Source organism: Chanodichthys erythropterus, chromosome 5, assembly GCF_024489055.1.
Source record: "Chanodichthys erythropterus isolate Z2021 chromosome 5, ASM2448905v1, whole genome shotgun sequence".
NCBI lineage: Eukaryota > Metazoa > Chordata > Actinopteri > Cypriniformes > Xenocyprididae > Chanodichthys > Chanodichthys erythropterus.
This window is the reverse complement of record NC_090225.1, coordinates 24,911,949-24,931,150: the sequence shown is the minus strand read 5'-3', so window position 1 is coordinate 24,931,150 and position 19,202 is coordinate 24,911,949. Positions and strand designations below refer to the sequence as shown.

Sequence of the window (19,202 nt, the reverse complement as noted above, 5' to 3'; positions counted from 1 at the left end):
AACTGTACAGAAATACGCAAACATGATTTCACTTAATACATCTTGAACTAAGACGACAAAACACATACAGAGAGAACTTTACAGTGGAGCAGTTACTGTGCAAATTTATGCTACAGAGAGAAGTCACAGAGGGATTTCTTTCACCTGTGAGTGGGGAGCGAGAGATGGAGTGGAGTTGTAGCGGAGTGATTACAGATGCTTTGAGCGAGAAGGGGAAATTGCTGTTGCTCCACTCCACTCACATACTCTGCTTGCCAAAGTCAATTTTTACTGGCATTCGGTGCTTGCCGAGCATCCATTTTAGAGCCTGTATGTATAGAAATAGTTTAAACACCTGCAGCACGCAAATGACATGACTCAAGCCTGATGGTATGGATTACATCCCACTCTTATAATTCCTCCTGTTATCTGCTCTTCATAAGCCATCTTCTCCTTAAACGGATCAACTGAATTGGCTTACCTGAGTTTTGCTTCATTTTTGAAGGCTTAACTGGCTTATCGCTTTTTGTGTCTCTATTCTTTTTGCCCTTTCACTAACCCTCCCCCTCTGTGTAACGGTAATGCACTTGTAGGAACAGATGCCAGCCAGTGGTAGGCCACACAGTGGGGAGAAATGCAATCACCATGCTCCTTTATAGGTTGTATGGGGGAATTATATGGTAATTAATGGAGGGGAGGTAAAAACATAATGTGGTTTGCAACCACCGGTTTTCATACCTGATGGTTTTGCCCGTGTCTGCCTCGATGGACCAGGTGCAGTGAAGGTTGTTGTCGTAAGGGGCTGGGTAACCAGGTGACAGAATCCTTCCAGATGTGGCACCACTAATGTGTCCTCCGCACTCGGCTACACACACACACACACAAGGAATTAAGGTCTTTAGCTCGATTTGCATTTCCAGAAGGAAATTTCAGTGCTTGCAATGCAACAAAACAATAAATCAAGTTTTAGGTACACTTACGTGTTATGCTAGTTAAGGCTAGTTTGTTTGTAATTAAATGCCACATCAAAGCTGCTTTTTCATTGTCATACAAATCAAATTATTACAAAATTGATTAATGAGACCAATCACAAGTCCAATTGGAGGTCTCTATGGAAAAATTATTAAGAAATTATATCTGAAGGTTACATCTTGAATGCAAAATACTCATTGTGCAAAAGGAGATTAAAAAAAAAAATAATAACATCAGAACAAGGCCGTAACCATTACTTGAACATTGGGGTGAACAATTGTTTTTAAAGCATAAATAAATAGAATAGTGAAGGAAATTCTAGGTCTAATTCTAGTTGAGAAATAATCATTTCAACTATTTAAAATAATATTTTCATTAATTGGCATTAAAATTTGCACACATGTAACCTACTTTTATTTTTATGCTTAATATGTCGAAAATGTAAAACATTTCTTGTCTCGTCACACTTTCATACTTAACATAAAAGCATATTTTCAGTTCAAAATGGCCATATTTTGTCAGTCATTTAACATTTCTGTCGCAAAAACAATTGACGTATTAAATGTTTCGCTATTTACATCTTACCTCACTTTCTTTCAATATTAATCTGACATTTCGTGCTGGAATTCACACTCTGCTTCTGTGAACAGTAAACCCTGCCTACTTTGGTTTGATTGGCCATCTCAATCATTTTGACATTGATGAGTACTGTTGACCACTGAGGCTGACCAGACCAAATAACTTAAATATTTTTGTTATCCTAATAACATACATATCGCTGTGTAATGGAGTGCAGCAGAGCAGTGCTAGAATTTTAAGTAACACTTTACAATAAGGTCTCATTTATTAATATTAGTTAATGCACTAACTCACATGAGCTAACAACGAGCAATACATTTGTTACAGTATTTATTAATCTTTGTTAATGTGTGTTAAACATCCAGTTGTTCATTGTTTATTCACAATAGTTCACAGTGCATTAACTAATGTTAACAAATACAACATTTGATTTTAATAATGCATTAGTAAAGGTTAAAATTAACAATTTGGCCATTTCTAATTAATGGGGAGGAGACTTGTTCCAATGTCTATGGTGGTTAAGGCCCTGCATCAGAGTATAAAGCTGCATTGAATTATACTATTTGTATACGTAATGACTAAAATACCCATAGTATATCAGAGAAAATAGACAATGGGTTTATTATGTTGACTAATTCAAATAAATGCATGAAACATTGGCTGAAGGCAATATTCTCCATTTTAAGTATACCACACTGGGCTTGCAGAGTAATCATGGGACATTTTCTTCATCCTAACCACACTGAGAGAGCCTCTCTCCACCTCCCCCTGAGCACTTTATTTGCTCCTGGGTCTCACATGTAATTACTGAAGTTGACTCTCTTAAGGCCGCTCTCTTCATCAGAATTACAGTATGAAGACACTCTCGCAGTCAGTTCACACTCAGCATACCAGCCTGATGTGTGAAATGCACCGCGATACCTTGTGGATGTCCAGACTTCCAGGAAGTAATTTAGTGTAATAACTACATGTTTATATGTTCATAAATACATTAGTTTGAGAAAAAGAATTTGTATTTTTTTAATATAGAATTTCATTGTGGAGATGTTTGTGTAGTACTGTATGCAAAGTATTGTGCTTTGCTTTTACTACTGTACTATTCTCTACTACTATTCTGATCTTATGACATAGTCTTCCCTCAAACAACAAATTCTGTGGTTGTCCCATAGTTTATAGCTTTAATAAGAATCAGTATATATTTAATTTATACAGTTATTTTTGATTATTCAATTTCTCTTGTATTTCTTATTTGAATGCATTCAATCAATCAATCAAAAATGTATTTATATAGCACAATAAGAACAACAGTAGTTGGCCATTGTGCTGTACATATAAATGGAATTTACATCAGAAACACTAATCAGAAAGAAATTACACATTAAAAATCAAATACAATTGTAAGCCTGAGAGAAAAAGTAGGTTTTCAACTTAGATTTAAATTCAGACTCTGTGGATACTAGTCTTAGGGATAGAGGAAGACCATTATACCACAATTTTGAAGCAGTAACAGAAAAAGCACAGTCACCCCTCACTTTAAGTCTAGAACTCGGAACCATCAGCAACCTCTGATTAGATGATCTTAAAGATCTAGCAGAGTTATTTCATTTAAAAAGTTCAGAGATATTTTGGAGCTGATCCATTCAGGGCTTTAAAATCAAAAAGCAGAATTTTAAAATCAATTCTATAACAAACCGGCAGCCAGTGCAACGCTTGTAATATTGGGAAAATATGATTAAATTTCCGTGTACCAGTCAAAAGCCCAGCTGCTGCATTTTGGACCATCTGAAGATGACAAATTTTGGATTGGCTCATTCCAATATAAAGAGAATTAAAGTAGTCAGGTCTCGATGAAATGATCGAATGGATCACTCTCTCAAACTCTGCAAATTTTAGAAAACTCTTAGCCTTTGATAATAATCTTAACTGGATAAAACTTGATTTAATTACATCATTAATCTGTTTGAATGCAGTCTGAATGCTACATTCATAAATTGCATTCTTATTTTTTAAATAACAAACTAAGTAAAAATAGATATTTTGTGATATATATATATATTATTGTAAAAATACGATGTTGCTCCCTACCAGATTTTTTTTTAATTTTTTTATATGTCCATCACTGCACTGTTTATGTCTAAAGTCATCAGTCTTTGCAAATCTTATAAATCCTCCATAAAGTCAATGGCAGAGTTGTATCTTACCAGGTTCACCAGAAGTCACGACATGAGCAACATCTTACTGGTTAAGACAAAGAAAAATAAAGTTCTGAGGGTCTGCATTCTCTACATAGTGAAATACTGAATATAATATCAACTTTGGGAAACATGATCAAACTTCACCACCTTTCCTCTGTTATGGTATATGTGTCTTGAGCACTGCAACATAAATGAATAGTTAAGGGCATTCCCTTTGCTGAAGTCTCATTTGCTGATCTCTCTTGGATTACAATCTGTTATACGAGTTGGAGAGGGAAGAGGATGGTGCAACTGCTCATCTTCATCATCAAACTTTTCTGAACCATAAAAGAAATAAAATGTAAATGTGTACAAAAGGACTAAAGGCCCCTCAGGCTAAACTGCCTAACACTAACACTTTCCTAAACATTTATTTTATCAGTACAATTTTCCTGATCCATTAGGTCATTGCATGCAATAGTACAAGGGTCATTTTGAGGTCATTTGAAGATCTTCAATTTTCATTAATAAGTATTTAAGTCTAAATTTCTAAAATTGTTTTGATGCTCATCTTTTCCAGTTAACTGGATATTTCACCTGCCCAAATGTTGACAACCAATTAAGAGGCTTTTTGATAGGTTTTTGTGGAAGGACAGGAACTCAAACCCTTCACTGACAAACATTTAATAGTGAAAAGGAAAACATTCACTTGAAAGATCAAATGTGAAAAGAACCACTTGTAAATTACAACAAGACCAACACCTGATATAAAACAGCTAGATGGGTAAACATTATGCTTTTAGGAAGCCATATACACAAGGATTAGGGTCTTCATATTGTCAAAGCAAATTTGTTTGTGTAATTGTTGAACTCACCAATACAAGATGGAAGTTGTTTGTCCCACACCCTACGGTCGCCACTGAGGCACGTCAATGTGCTGCTTCCGTGCAGCGTGTATCCAGGATTGCAACTGTACAACACGTATGTGTCTGCAAAATGGCCGTCGTCTTGGATTTTGTAGCCGTAATTAGGTGTCCCCGGTTCCTCACATTTGACAAGGTCAAAACCTGTAGAGTGGCACGATCAGGGTAAGCCAATTTGAACAGTAAAAAGACATCTGGCCACCTGAAATCAACCCCCTGGCAGGCTGGATTGGCCTCTTGCTTAATAATGACATAAAGGTGGTGCAATAAATGCTACACCTGCTCATAGCAATTACCTATGCAGCCCCCAGGAGCCCACCTCAAATTAATACCAGCACAGCATATGCTCAACTCAAAGATCACCTTTTTAAACATGTTGTCCATTCTTCCTGTATCTGCTTGGTTAATGCATATTTCCAATGCAGCAAAGCCTTTTCAAAAAAATGTGTCCGAAAACAATAGACTTGCTGTGCCGCTCTTTAATACATTTACTATTCTCCTTTATTTAGCTGGGAAGATGGTGGAAGTCTTAATGAGGAAATAATGAGGAGTGGATAACGAGGATATTATCAGACTGTCTCTGACCAGCAATTAAATCTGTAATATCTTGCACATGCTGTGTCTGTACTCTCTTTGTTTCTACTTATTCTTTCTTCTAATTACAGCAATAGTGTTTGATTTTTTTTAATTCACTGTCAAAATGTAGTGACAGATTTAAGTGTGTGTGTGTGCGTGTGTGTGTGTGTGTGTGTGCGCGCATGTGGTTTTCATAATAATGCTTCTATTTTCTGCTTCACAACCATCATATGAAAAAAAAACAAAAAACAACACATTTGTTTGGCTATTGCATTTAGTTCATGCGTGATGTGCAAAATATGATTGCCAGCAGTCAGCCTTCAAATTACTGTCTCACAGTGGTGACAATTCAATAGATTGAGAGACAATTCAACAGTTTAAAACCATATTCAAATCATTCTTAATCAAAGTGAATGCATTTGTCAATATTTATAATAAATACTATTTTCTATCAGACAGTGTCATTATATTGACTGTGACTGTATATTGAGCATTAGGCAAAGAAAACACGTTTCGAGGGAAAATTAAAGAAGCAAATTTCACCCAAACATTGGTAAATACTATCGGATATGCTTAAAAGATTCATTAAAATAAACAATTGATACATAAAGTTGTATTTGTGCACTTCTGTAGCCACGTCTCAAGAATCAGTGCATGATAATGGGATGAAGCCTTTATTGGCATTTTGTTCAACTTACTACTGTATGATAGCTTGAATCCTTTGCTGGTACCGGTACCATTGCTGTTAAACTCCATCCAGAGATGGTTGGACGTGCTGTTGAGGATGGCATGAGACATGTCGTTTTTTGTGAAATTGCCCAGGAGTCTTGATGAACTATCCTGACCATCATAAACCTATGAAAACCACAAAAACAAAGACCAAAAGATGCAGGAATGTTTTGTTTTGCAGGCAGTAAGTCTCAGAATTGTGTGTCCTTATGAAATATCCTCTGTTACAAAATACAAAATGAGTGTTTTCTCAGAATGACGACTTTTGTTGTCTGCATTGAATTATGTAATTGCCTTCCAAAATTGCATACATTTTGAAACAATAACCTCTGCGAAGAGAGCGCGGGAAACACTGCAGCATAGGGAAAAATATTAAAGGTCATAAATCAATGTCAAGCAGCAGTTTTCCACTTTTCTGTTGTGGAGGACACTGTTTCAAGCTTTAATGGAAAATATCATGTGATCCCAGAATGCATGTGCAGAATGGGCCACTGGTCTAAAGACTGACATTGCTTCTGCTGATTGGCTGCAATGGTGCAAACTTGAAAAAAAAAAAAAAAAAAAAAAAAAAAAAAAAAAAATCACCTGATATCAAATAAAAGGCCAAAATCAATCAATAACATCATAATGAGGAGAAAATGGTTTCATTGCAAATCTTGCAAACCTAGCCAGATATGCAAGTCTAAGAGCTAATTTGCTGACAGATTCATTTAACATATTCTGAAATGTTGACAGACAATATTTTGATGATTCATTGCAGCAGAATCACGATAACTGTGACAAAATTTATGTGTTTGGAATTGCTAAAGCACCTCATTCTTGCTCTTCATTTGTGACTTAATTAGTGGCCTTATTGGTCTTAAGGGACCATCTTTCCTCTGTGATGGTACATGTGCCTTGAGCACTGTAACGTAAATTAATTTATGAATAGTTAATGGTGTCTCCAAGTCCCATTTGCTGGTCTCTCATGGATTACAAACTGTTACATGTTAACAGTATTGCAGAGGTGTTGCAATCGCCAAACTTCATCAAACTTTATGCAACTCTGCTTTGTGTTTGCAACGTCACAAATGACCACATTAACATAGACTTCAACTCAAGTGTCATCATTAAACGGATGTGGCTCATCTAAACAGAATTTAGTTTTAGAATTTCGAATTTAGAACATATATATATTAGGGCTGTCAACGTTAACGCATTAACGCATGCGATTAATTCAAATTCCTTAATGCGTTAAAATAATTTGACGCATTTAACAAAGTTTTGATGGATGAGGATTGCACTCAAAGTAAAGACGATTGCGGTGATGTACAGAAGCACGCGTGAGTCCGTTATATTGATGCACAAACAAATCTTGTATGAGTATGAAGAGCCAATCAAGCCAAAATTCATCCTGGCACTCTCACATACATACATTCTCCTCTCACACACATACATATTCTACTCTCACACAGACATGTCTGAAGAAAATGTGTGTATGTAAGAGAAGATGTAGAGAAGATGTATGTGTGTGAGAGAGAGTATGATGGAAACGTACTTGGTTACTAACGTAACCTCGGTTCCCTGAGATACGGAACGAGTACTGCGTATGGGGAAAAGTCTCCCTTTTTCCCCGTCACTGAAGCCTTTTTCAATAATGCAGTGTAACTGCATCGTCATTGGTTCACTCATAGACAAGTTGTTGAACCAATGACGGCGCGGCATAGCTGCGCGACCTATGGCGAGAGAGCGCGCAAACTTTCCCGCCAAAATTGGCGGGGCAAAGGGCTATATAAGCAGGCGTTTTGCCATAGGATTTCAGGCCAATCGACTGAAGCGCCGACACTGAAGCCGCAGCCTCGTGGCACGGCAAGTAACGCAGTACTCGTTCCGTATCTCAGGGAACCGAGGTTACGTTAGTTCCCTTTCGATACTTCACTCGTACTGCGTATGGGGAACGAATTCAACCGCGCCGTGCCACGGTAGGGAACAACATAACTTGCTTTGGACACCGAAGGGGGACCAAGAGAACAAGTAGGAAGGCAAAGCCGTCGTAAACCCTTGTTACACTACAAGGAGGAGATAACTCCTGATCGGTGAGAGGTGGAACTCGAAGAGGCCACCTAGTTACACCGAGAGGACCCGGGCTTGTAAGGCCGGAATGTCCAGATGATAAAATCTGATAAAAGTAGACGGCGAGGACCAGCCGGCCGCCTCACAGATGTCTTTAATGGAAACTCCATTAGACCAGGCCCAGGAGGAAGCCTGGAAGTCCTGACAGGACAGAGTAACTCCAGCTCCTGTTCATCAGTGGAGGGAGGAAGAGCAGAGAGCGAAATGACCTGAGCTCTAAACGGAGTAGAGAGCACTTTGGGAACGTAGCCATGTCTAAGTTTCAGCACGACTTTAGAGTCATTAGGCCCAAATTCGAGGCACGCAGGGCTCACCGAGAGGGCCTGCAAGTCGCCAACGCGCTTGACCAATGCTAGTGCAAGTAGCAGAGTGGTTTTCAGGGTTAACGGCCTGAGGTCAGCTGAACTCAGCGGCTCAAAGGGGTTACCTTTGAGAGCCCTAAGGACCAAGGAAAGGTCCCAAGTGGGAACAGTAAGGGGACGAGGAGGATTTAATCGCCTAGAACCCCTTAGGAAACGAACCACAAGGCTGTTTCGACCCACTGACTGGCCAGCGATAGGAGCATGAAACGCTGAGATGGCTGCTACGTATACTTTGAGCGTTGAGGGGGCGCGCCCCAGATCCAAACGCTCCTGTAAGAAGGACAGTATCGGAGATACGTCACATTCTACGGGGTCTATGTTGCGTGTGGAACACCAATCAACAAAGGCCGACCATTTCTGGGCGTAGAGGCGTCTCGTGGACGGGGCTCTCGCCTGAGATATGGTCTCTAGTACGTCCCTGGGAAGGTTAGTTGGCTCCCATCGAGGGACCAGAGATGCAGAGCCCAGAGCTCTGGCTGTGGGTGCCAGATTGTTTTGTTCGCCTGAGAAAGGAGGTCCCGCCTCAGGGGAATGGGCCATGGGGCTCTCGTGGAGAGCCTGAACAGCTCTGAGGACCAAGTCTGGCTCCTCCAGAGCGGGGCCACTAGGAGGACTCTGTGCCTGTCTTATCTGACTCGCCTGATGTCACAGAGCCTCCCAACCTGAGTTGGATGCGTCCGTCAAGAGCACTGTCCTTCGTGACACCGCCTGTAGGGGTACCCCAAGACTGAACCAAGCAGGGTTCATCCAAGGTTTCAGGGCTAAAAGACAGGCCCGATTGACCTTGAGACATAAGCGGCCGTGCCGCCAGGCATGTGGGGGGACCCGGGATTTCAGCCAGAACTGTAGCGGCCGCATCCGAAGAAGGCCGAGCTGCAGAACCCGGGGAGGCGGAAGCCATCAGCCCTAAGAGCCTCTGGAAGAGCTTCAGAGGAAGATAGGCTTTGTTCTTGACAGAAGCCGCGAGCTGCTGTACCGCCAGGGCGCTCTGGCGAGACTACTGCCGTCATGCGGACTGAGTCGAAAACTGCCCCCAGAAACGAAATGTGTTGGCTGGGGAGCAGTGAGCTCTTGGCTAGGTTGACCCTGAGACCCAGGCATTGCAGATGGCTGAGCAGCACGGATCTGTGGTGTTCCAGCTCGACTCGCGAATGGGCCAAAATGAGCCAATCGTCGAGATAATTCAGAACCCGGATTCCCATCTGTCTCAGAGGGGAAAGCGCCGCGTTCATGCACTTGGTGAAAGTGCGAGGAGCCAGAGACAGCCCGAAGGGCAGGACCGTGTATTGGTATGCCACTCCCTCGAATGCGAATCTCAAGAATCGTCTGTGAAGGGGGGCTATCTGGATGTGAAAATATGCATCTTTCAGATCCAGCGAGCAGAACCAGTCCTCGTGACAAATCTGTGCGAGGATCTGCTTCAGCGTCAGCATTTTGAACTTCCGTCTCATGAGGGAGCGATTCAAAAGTCTGAGATCTAGGATGGGCCTGAGGCCGCCATCCTTTTTGGGGACCAGAAAGTAACGGCTGTAAAAGCCTGACTCGCTTTCTGAAGGGGGAACTATTTCTATAGCCCCTTTCTTCAGTAAGGTCATGACCTCGGCCCGGAGGACAGGGGCATCGTCCGGGTTCACCAAGGTTTGAAGCACCCCTCCAAAGCGAGGGGGCCGTCGTGCAAATTGGAGCGAGTAGCCCTGCTTTATGATCCCGAGGATCCAACTTGACACATCGGGGATGGCCTGCCAGGCCTCGGCCCGAGTGACAAGGGGTTGAATGATGTCGGGTGACAGGCCGCTGGGAAGGGGGCCGTGCACCGAAGGAGGTGGAAGAGGAAATTTGCTCTCTTTTTGAGGAAGTAAAATAGTGTTCGCCTTGAAAACGGCGTTTTGTTTGGGCGCAACACGTGTGGGCCCAGCTATAACACAGAGCATTTCTCCCATGCCCGGATTTAAACGAGGCGGAGGGGAGACTGCACTAGGGAGCTTTTGAGGTGGTCCGGTCGTAACGAGACATTCCCCGACCCTCTTCCTTCCTGCTTTTGGATCAGGACGTCTTCGGAGTCACCGGGTCCAGCACAATCTTGGGCCAGGGTCCCTGGCGTCTCGGGAAGGAGGATTGGCGCTTAGCAGGGCGAGGCCGCTGACGATGCTCCTTAGGCGGTGCTGCTTGAGAGGTGGATGGGGCAGGCTTGGTCTGCTGAGCCGGCGCAGTCCTGGGGTGGCTAGGAGCAGACGCAGAGCTGAAGCATTTGGGCAGAAAGTGTCTCATGGCCTGAGACGACTTCTGCGCTGCTGTGAAGCGCTCAGTGAAACTATCCACCGTTGGCCCAAAAAGACCGGAAGGGGAGACCGGGGCGTCCAGAAAGGCCGTCTTATCCAGGTTCTTGATTTCCGTGAGGTTGAGCCAAAGATGGCGCTCAAGCACAACTAGGCTGGCCATGGAACGTCCGATGGCCTGGGCAGTGGCCTTCGTGGCTGCAGGGCTAGATCGGTGGCGCTGCGGAGATCCTTGAAGGCGGTCCAAGGACTCGTCCAAGGAGCGGAGGAGTTTGGCCTGGAACACCTGGAAGATCGCCATGGTGTGAAGCGCCGAAGCAGCCTGGCCAGCCGAGGTGTAGGCTCTTCCAGCCAGTGTAGAGGTGGTTCTGCAGGGCTTGGAATGCAGGGCTCTCTTGGTTTTCCACCCCACAGCCGCGGGAGGACAAAGGTGAGCTGCCACCGCTTCATCTAGGGGCGGCAAGTGCTCATAGCCCTTTTCTTCTGCGCCGTCGACAGCAGTGAGGGCAGAACGGTGCGTTGTGTGGAGGCGGGCGGAGTACGGAGTGCGCCACGACTTCGTAAGCTCCTCGTGCACCTCAGGAAAAAATGGAGCGGAACGCTGGCGAGGGGCTTGGCGGCGGCCTGGCAGGAACCACTCATCCAGGCGGCTGTGTGATGGCTCCTCCGGCGGGGCCCAGTCGAGGTCTAGCTCTTCCACTGCTCTGGATAGGATGCGGAAGAGCTCGGCATCCATACCTTGGCCGTGTTCAATGGGCTCCAGAGGAGGCGGGGGAGCAGGTTCGTCCGGCTCGCCAGCCCATCCTTCCGCTTCAGAAGCCGCAAGAGACATGGAGTCGTCGGGCTCTTCGTCAGATCCTCCAAACGAGACGAGGTCGCGCGCATCTGCAGAGGGACGCTGCTCTGGTCGGGAGAACAAGACAGGAGATTGTTCTCTAGTGGGAGAAGGCGAGGCACGCGGGGGCTGGGCCGGCGTGAGCTCGCACGACTCCGGGCGCTGAGTCGCTCTACCCCGCTGTCTCTTCCTGGCCGGCTCGCGGGAGGAAGGAGACGGGAGGGCGCGAGCGGCGAGATCGCCTTCAGTGAAGAAGGTGACCCGCGAGCGCAGAGAACCGAGGCTCATGCTCTCGCAGTGCGGGCATTAGGCTCCAGCGAGTGCGCCGTCAGCGTGGGACTTGCCCAGGCACGTGACGCACTCGCTGTGTCCGTCTTCATCGTGCAGAGGGGCTCTGCACGTGCCACAAGAGTGGCGTGGAATTTGCATCAACGCCGCCGCCGTTATAACGGCGATTGTGGGGGCTTTTTTAGAGCAGCGAGGGCCGCGGAAGCTCTTTTAGAGCGGTAGAATCGCTGAGGAAACGCTCTTTTAGAGCGGCAATAAGCCGCGGGAGAAACTCTCAAAGACGCGCCGGATGGCGGCAGGAGACACGCTGAGAAGGCGGCCGGAAGCGGGAGCGGGAGGCGGGCGTCTCGAGGACGCTGCTCGGGGCGGCAGTCAGCGAGGGCGCCGGCGCTGTCTCCGACCGGCGAGTTCAGCTGGGTCCGCTGCGGGGCCTCTTTAGACGGCGGCGGGAGCTTCTTGAAGGCGGCGAGCTTCCTCAGGCTTTTCAGGCGGAGATCAGCGAAGATATCCGTCGCTGAAGGAGAAAGGACTGAAATCCTATGGCGAAACGCCTGCTTATATAGCCCTTTGCCCCGCCCATTTCGGCGGGAAAGTTTGCGCGCTCTCTCGCCATATGTCGCGCAGCTATATATATATATATATATTAAAGAATACTAGGCTATATAGAATAATTGTTTTGTGCAGAATTTGATCACTTAGTAGGCTTTTTCTTTATAACGGTTTTCTATGGGAGGAAAACAATTAAAGGTCCCCTAGATTCAAAAATTGAATTTACCTTGGTATAGTTAAATAAAAAGAGTTCAATACATGGAAAAGACATACAGTGAGTCTCAAACTCCATTGTTTCCTCCTTCTTATATAAATCTCATTTGTTTAAAAGACCTCCGAAGAACAGGCGAATCTCAACATAACACTGACTGTTACGACTGTAAATAGTATTTATTATATGCCAGCCCATGTTGCCAACATTATGAAAGGGATTACACGTCTGTATCTCTGCACAGCCGAATCATCAGACTAGGTAAGCAAGCAAGGACAATAAATATATATATATATATATATATATATATATATATATATATATATATATATATATATATATATATATATATATATATATATATATATATATATATATATATATATATATATATATATATATATATATATATATATATATATATATATATATATATATATATATATATATATATATATATATATATATATATATATATATATATATATATATATATATATATATATATATATATACACACACAGTTGTGGTCAGAAAAATAAATAAAAAATAAATCTGCATTGTTCATCCTTTTGATCTTTAATTCATAAAATTAGCAAAAATCTAACCTTTCATTGAAGGAAAAAAACTGAAAGTGGGGGAAAAAAAATCACATTATGAAATTGATATTGATGATATTGGCACCCTTGTATTCAATACTTTTTGCAACCTCCTTTTGCCAAGTTAACAGCTCTGAGTCTTCTCCTATAATGCCTATAATGAGTTTGGAGAACACCTGACAAGAGATCAGAGACCATTCCTTTATGCAGAATCTCTACAGATCCTTCAGATTCCCAGCTTCATGTTGGTGCTTCTTCTCTTCAGTTCACTCCACTCATTTTCAGGTGAGAGGACTGGGATGGCCAAGGCAGAAGCTTCATTTTTTTCTTCATATATATATATATATATATATATATATATATATATATATATATATATATATATATATATATATATATATATATATATATATATATATATATGTGTGTGTGTGTGTGTGTGAGTGTGTGTGTGTGTGTGTGTGTGTGTGTGTGGAAAACATGTTGTTGGTCATTCTTACCTTGAGGAAATCTCCCTCGTGAAGCTGGAAAGTGGTGGCTGTGATTTGAATCCCCTTGCCTCTGTCAGTCTCAATGCGGTAGATGCACTCATGGTTGTTGTCGTAATTTAATGGGTAATTGGGGGACAGTAGTACACCCTGACTGCCCACAGAAGTGGCTCCACACTCGGCTAGGCAAATCCAGGAGGTATGGATAGAAAAGAGAGGTCAAAAATAAAGAAAAAGGTGAGAAGCCCCAAATGTGCACATATTGAGGGTCAAAAGTGCAGTTATCTAATTTAACTTATCAAAGTGGCATGTAGCTGCAGAAAACCAGGGGTCGGTCACAAATAAGTTGGGTTTCCTTGAAGCCTGTAGTGCCCTGACAGCTGCTACTCTATTTCCTATGGATAGGCCAATTTTAGGCCAAGGTTTTGTACCAGCTGGATTTTGAGTCTTTGTCATTTTGATGAATCACCAAGAACAACTTCAGAGGAATACTAATTAACAGAGAGGCCTTTATGCATTAGCTAGTTGCTGGTCACAAAAGCTCACTGCTGTGTTAGTATCAGATGTCCTTCTGTTTAATATTCTGCACCAGCAACTTTGTAAGTATATAAGCAGATGTTGCTTCAAGACCTTGAGCTCAGCAACTTAAGATAAAACTCTCCAGCAACTGCCTCCTGGTATCCAGACTTTTAAAAACTGTATCAGTTCTCCTCAGAGACAAACTACTGAGAGAAATTATTCTAAAGTAAAGGTGTCTTTTTGGGTGTGTGTGTGTGTGTGTGTGTGTGTGTGTGTGTGTGTGTGTGTGTGTGTGTGTGTGTGTGTGTGTGTGTGTGTGTGTGTGTGTGTGTGTGTGTGTGTATTTTTGTGACATATCAGGACACAAATTTGTATAATGACATGGGTATGACATAGGTATTACAAGGAGAGGGTGACTTATGAGGACATTACACCATGTCCCCATTTTTCAAAAGGCTTATAAATCATACATAATTAGTTTTTTTTTTTTTTTGAGAAAGTAAAAATGTGCACAGTTTTCTGTGATGGGTAGGTTTAGGGGTAGTGTAGGAGCATAGAAAATACGGTTTGTACATTATAAAAACCATTATGCCTATGGAATGTCCCCACAATTCACAAAAACAAACATGCGTACATGTGTGTGTGTGTGTGTGTGTGTGTGTCAGAAGACATCAAAAGTCAAGAATTAGTTTGGCCAAACACTCATCTATCTATCTATCTATCTATCTATCTATCTATCTATCTATCTATCTATCTATCTATCTATCTATCTATCTATCTATCTATCTATCTATCTATCTATCTATCTATCTATCTATCTATCTATCTATCTATCTATCTATCTATCTATCTATCTATCTATCTATCTATCTATCTATCTATCTATCTATCTATCTATCTATCTATGTCTGTCTGTCTGTCTGTCTGTCTGTCTGTCTGTTGAATGCCATAAATTCAATGTTAATGCATATATATATATATATATATATATATATATATATATATAACTGATTATTTTTTTTTTTTTTTTTTTTAAACCACTAAAATGAAACAGCCAAGGTGTCTATCCCACTTTACAATTAAATATCATGCATTTCGATTGTGAATCTCTGGTCTGGAGGCTGGAGATTAACTGGAGATAATTTCTTTCAATGAGAATTTCCCTATCAACCCTTTATCAATTTTGTAGCTACTATAATCCTAACCTCTCTAGGCTAATGTTTGTTGTGCTCACCAGACCAATTAAAGACACACTCACAAGCTCTTATTACTCCACAGCGATTAACCACTATTAAAACCCAGTCCAACAGGAGGACTGCACAATTACAACCAATTATTTTGTCAGCATTTTTAATGCTGTCCACAAATATCCATGACCTTAAACACTTAACAGCCACAGCAGAAAAAAATAGCAATCTGCAATCTGATCAGTTTTAATTCATTTATCATGGCAGGGTACATCTCTAAAAGTCTTTCACCCTACAATGCGAACATTTACTGTGTCAAGTTCCATTATAAATAAAACATTAATAAGATGGGGGAATAGTCTGAACATTTAAATAATGAATTTGAGGCATTGTAAAATGGACTCAATTTAGGGTGAAAGGCAGAGACCAGATTTCTAAAAATATGCATTGGCTAAAATTTCACTCTAGTTCTCCCTCCCTTTTATGGGACATTTTATGGCCAAATTAACCTGACTAATATTAAAATGCCGACTCTCAGAAATCACTGATTTAAAGCACTGTGAATTGATTACTCAATAAAAAGGGAAATCTACATTTTCATGTATTTTTAATAATTTAAATGTCTATTAAGCAACAAAAAAGTAAGAACAAGACATTTATTATACCATAAGTATAAGCATATGTAGACCCTTCTCTATCTTAAAATACTTTATTAAGAGTAGAAATCATAAGAAATTCAGATTCCATTTAATTCCAGTTCCTTAACATTGAATTACTAATTCAGAATTAGGGGTTGAACGACTTCAGATTTTTTAAAGTCGGCATTTATGTGATGAAAGTCGAGTCGACTAGTCGCTGATGATGTCATTAATGAACAAATAAGCCTAAACCTCGAGCTGAGACTCCAACGCGGGTTGCCTTGTTCACAGCTATGGCATATGACACAGCTCTGCCCACAAGACTATTGCTCCTACAAAACAGCTTATTTTTATCAGTTCTTTAACAGTTTATCAGTTCAGTGAGAAAGTGATTGCATATGTGAATTAATTCTACCTGGCAGCATCTCTATACTAATAGCTTTGGGTTTTAGTAACTAAGGAGCATATGCTAGAACTTTTAAATTTCTAGGCTAAATCATAGAACAGTTGACAATACATTTCTGTTCTACTGAATGTTTCTGTGTGCATGCGACCTGCACATTCTCCTACGCTGTTTAATTCAGCTCTTCCAGGTTCTACATCGGCTCAGTATTGGCCAACGTTGTTATTTTTGTGTGTGATGCTGATGCAGGAGTCGGACAATAATGAGTCGTCTTTCTGATGTTGAACCCGAAAGCGCTGAACATAAAAAACGTATGAGAATGACACAGAAGAGAAGATGCTGTTAAATAAAGTTGTTATTTTTGTTTTGTTTTTATGCATTAAAAGTATTCTCGACGCTTCATAAAATTAAGGTTTTTGTATAAGTAATCAACATTTTCAAGTTTCATTGTAAAAGTATTCCATATGAATAATACAAAGCAATCATGTCTCTTCAGAAAACTTGGATTAAACTGCTTGATTCCCTGAGTAAAAAAGTAATATATTTTAAATACATTTATTTCATACTAAGTATAGTTTAAATCTATTAACATATTTACTGACATATGGCTTGATTCTTACTGATAAAAATTATAATTAAACTTTATTTGGATCATTTCTTTATTGCACAATGCACATTTCTTAATATTAAGCCTAAAATGTGTTTTAATGTCACTATTGATAAGGACTGTATGATCTTTGAATAAAATCTGTATTTAAATGCAAGATATTTAAAGATGCCCTAGAATTAAAAATGTAATTTACCTTGGCATATTTAAATAACAAGAGTTTAGTACATGGAAATGACATACAGTGAGTCTCAAACACCATTGTTTCCTCCTTCTTATATAAATCTAATTTGTTTAAAAGAACAGGCGAATCCCAACATAACACAGAGTGTTACGTAACAGTCGGGATCATTAATATGTACGCCCCCAATATTTGCATATGCCAGCTCATGTTCAAGGCATTACACAAGGGCAGGCTGTATTAACGTCTGGATCTGTGCATCAGACTAGGTGATATCATGATATTTTTGTATTTTTAAATTTTATATTTGTAAATTGTCTTTCTAAATGTTTCGTTAGCATGTTAAATGTGGTTAAAGTTACTATCGTTTCTTACTGTATTCACGGAGACAAGACTGTCGTTATTTTCATTTTTTAAACACTTGCAGTCTGTATAATGCATAAACACACCTTCATTCTTTATAAACCTCTCCAACAGTGTGTAATGTTAGCTTTAGCCACGGAGCATACTATCAAACTCATTCAGAATCAAATGTAAACATCCAAATAAATACCATACTTACACGATTAGACGTGCTGCATGATGAACATTTTGTTAAGATCCATTTTGAGGGTTATATTAGCTGTGTGAACTTTGTTTCTGCTGTTTAAGTCGGGAGCTCGGGGGCTGGGGAGCTCGAGAATTTAAAGGGGCCGCAGCCTGAATCGGCACATATTTAATGATGCCCCAAAATAGGCAGTTAAAAAAATGAATTAAAAAAAAAATCTATAGGGTATTTTGAGCTTCACAGACACATTCAGGGGACACCTTAGACTTATATTACATATTTTAAAAAGACGTTCTATGGCACCTTTAAAGTGTATCTAAAGTATACTTGCAATAGTTCCACTTTAGCACAAACAAATATGCTTTAGTGTATCTTTAGTTGGACCTCAGCACTACTTCCTCACAATTAAAATGCTTTAAGTACAAAATTAGTTGTTCCAATTTAGCAGATTTTAGGTATAGCTGTTATAGTATACCAAAAGTGCAACCAAATTATATTTTTATTAATTACATAGTATGCAAATGTATTTGTAGTATACTTAGCATGAAATAAATGCATTTCATATACATTTTAGTATATTTATTTTTAATATATGGATAATTTTTACTACATCTTCATGCACTGTTAGAAGCTTGAGAAAGCTAGTATTTCAGTGGATGGACAAAAAATGATGAGATTTAATTTATTTTCCAAAAATAAATAAAAGTCTTATGGGTTTAGAATGACAAGAGGGTAAATTATTTCAGAATTTTCATTTTGGATTTTTTGGTGAACTTTCACTTTAATAAACACTCTTATGTTTGAGAATAATAAATGAAATCATATGACCACCTACCCACACACCTGGGCAGGGCTGCACTCCATACTCTCCGCCCTCCACCCAAGCAAGTGATCTTACTCTCGCCTTCCAGACGATACCCAGCAAAACAAGAAAAGACCAACGAGTCGCCAACCCCGAACTGGAAGCCCACCCTCCTGCTGTATGCAGGTACTCCTGGGTCCTCGCACGGCTCCAGGCTGTACTCTGTGGTGCAAAGTCATAATAACTCTTAAACCTCCAGACTGCTTAGCTAAGCACAGGTTAGAGTAAGCACTATGACAACAGTGCCTTCAAGCAAACCATAATGAACAGAATGAGCAATGCTCCCACCAGAGAAGGTGATATTGAAGCCCTCGTATGACATGGAGAAGTCCGAGACGAAACGTAGCTGGACGCTGAAGTTGCCAAACAGGCCGGCTTTGATGGAGGGCGGCAGGACGGAGCCTGTGAGCCTGGCCACCGGCTCAGTGAAGCTGCCATCCTCTGTAATGAGCAGGTAATCATGGGAGTCCTCCAGGTGGAACGTGTGGAAGAGAAGCTGCACTCCTGGGGAGTTTCAGATGAGATTAGGGCCGTCAGTCACAAGCAAAATTTCTGTTTGAACCTCACAACCCACTGAGAAGCCTTCAGAGAGAACATAATACTGAT

General features: G+C 41.1%; 1 protein-coding gene across 1 annotated transcript in view; it reads right to left on the bottom strand.

Moving 5' to 3' along the window:
- The window catches only part of LOC137020177 (CUB and sushi domain-containing protein 1-like), a 245,575-nt gene that overhangs the window by 159,693 nt on the left and 66,680 nt on the right, over positions 1-19,202 (bottom strand). The window contains 6 exon segments of the mRNA XM_067385422.1: positions 718-844; positions 4,580-4,771; positions 5,902-6,058; positions 13,665-13,834; positions 18,570-18,758; positions 18,885-19,100. Coding sequence (XP_067241523.1) covers positions 718-844; positions 4,580-4,771; positions 5,902-6,058; positions 13,665-13,834; positions 18,570-18,758; positions 18,885-19,100 — 1,051 coding nt within the window.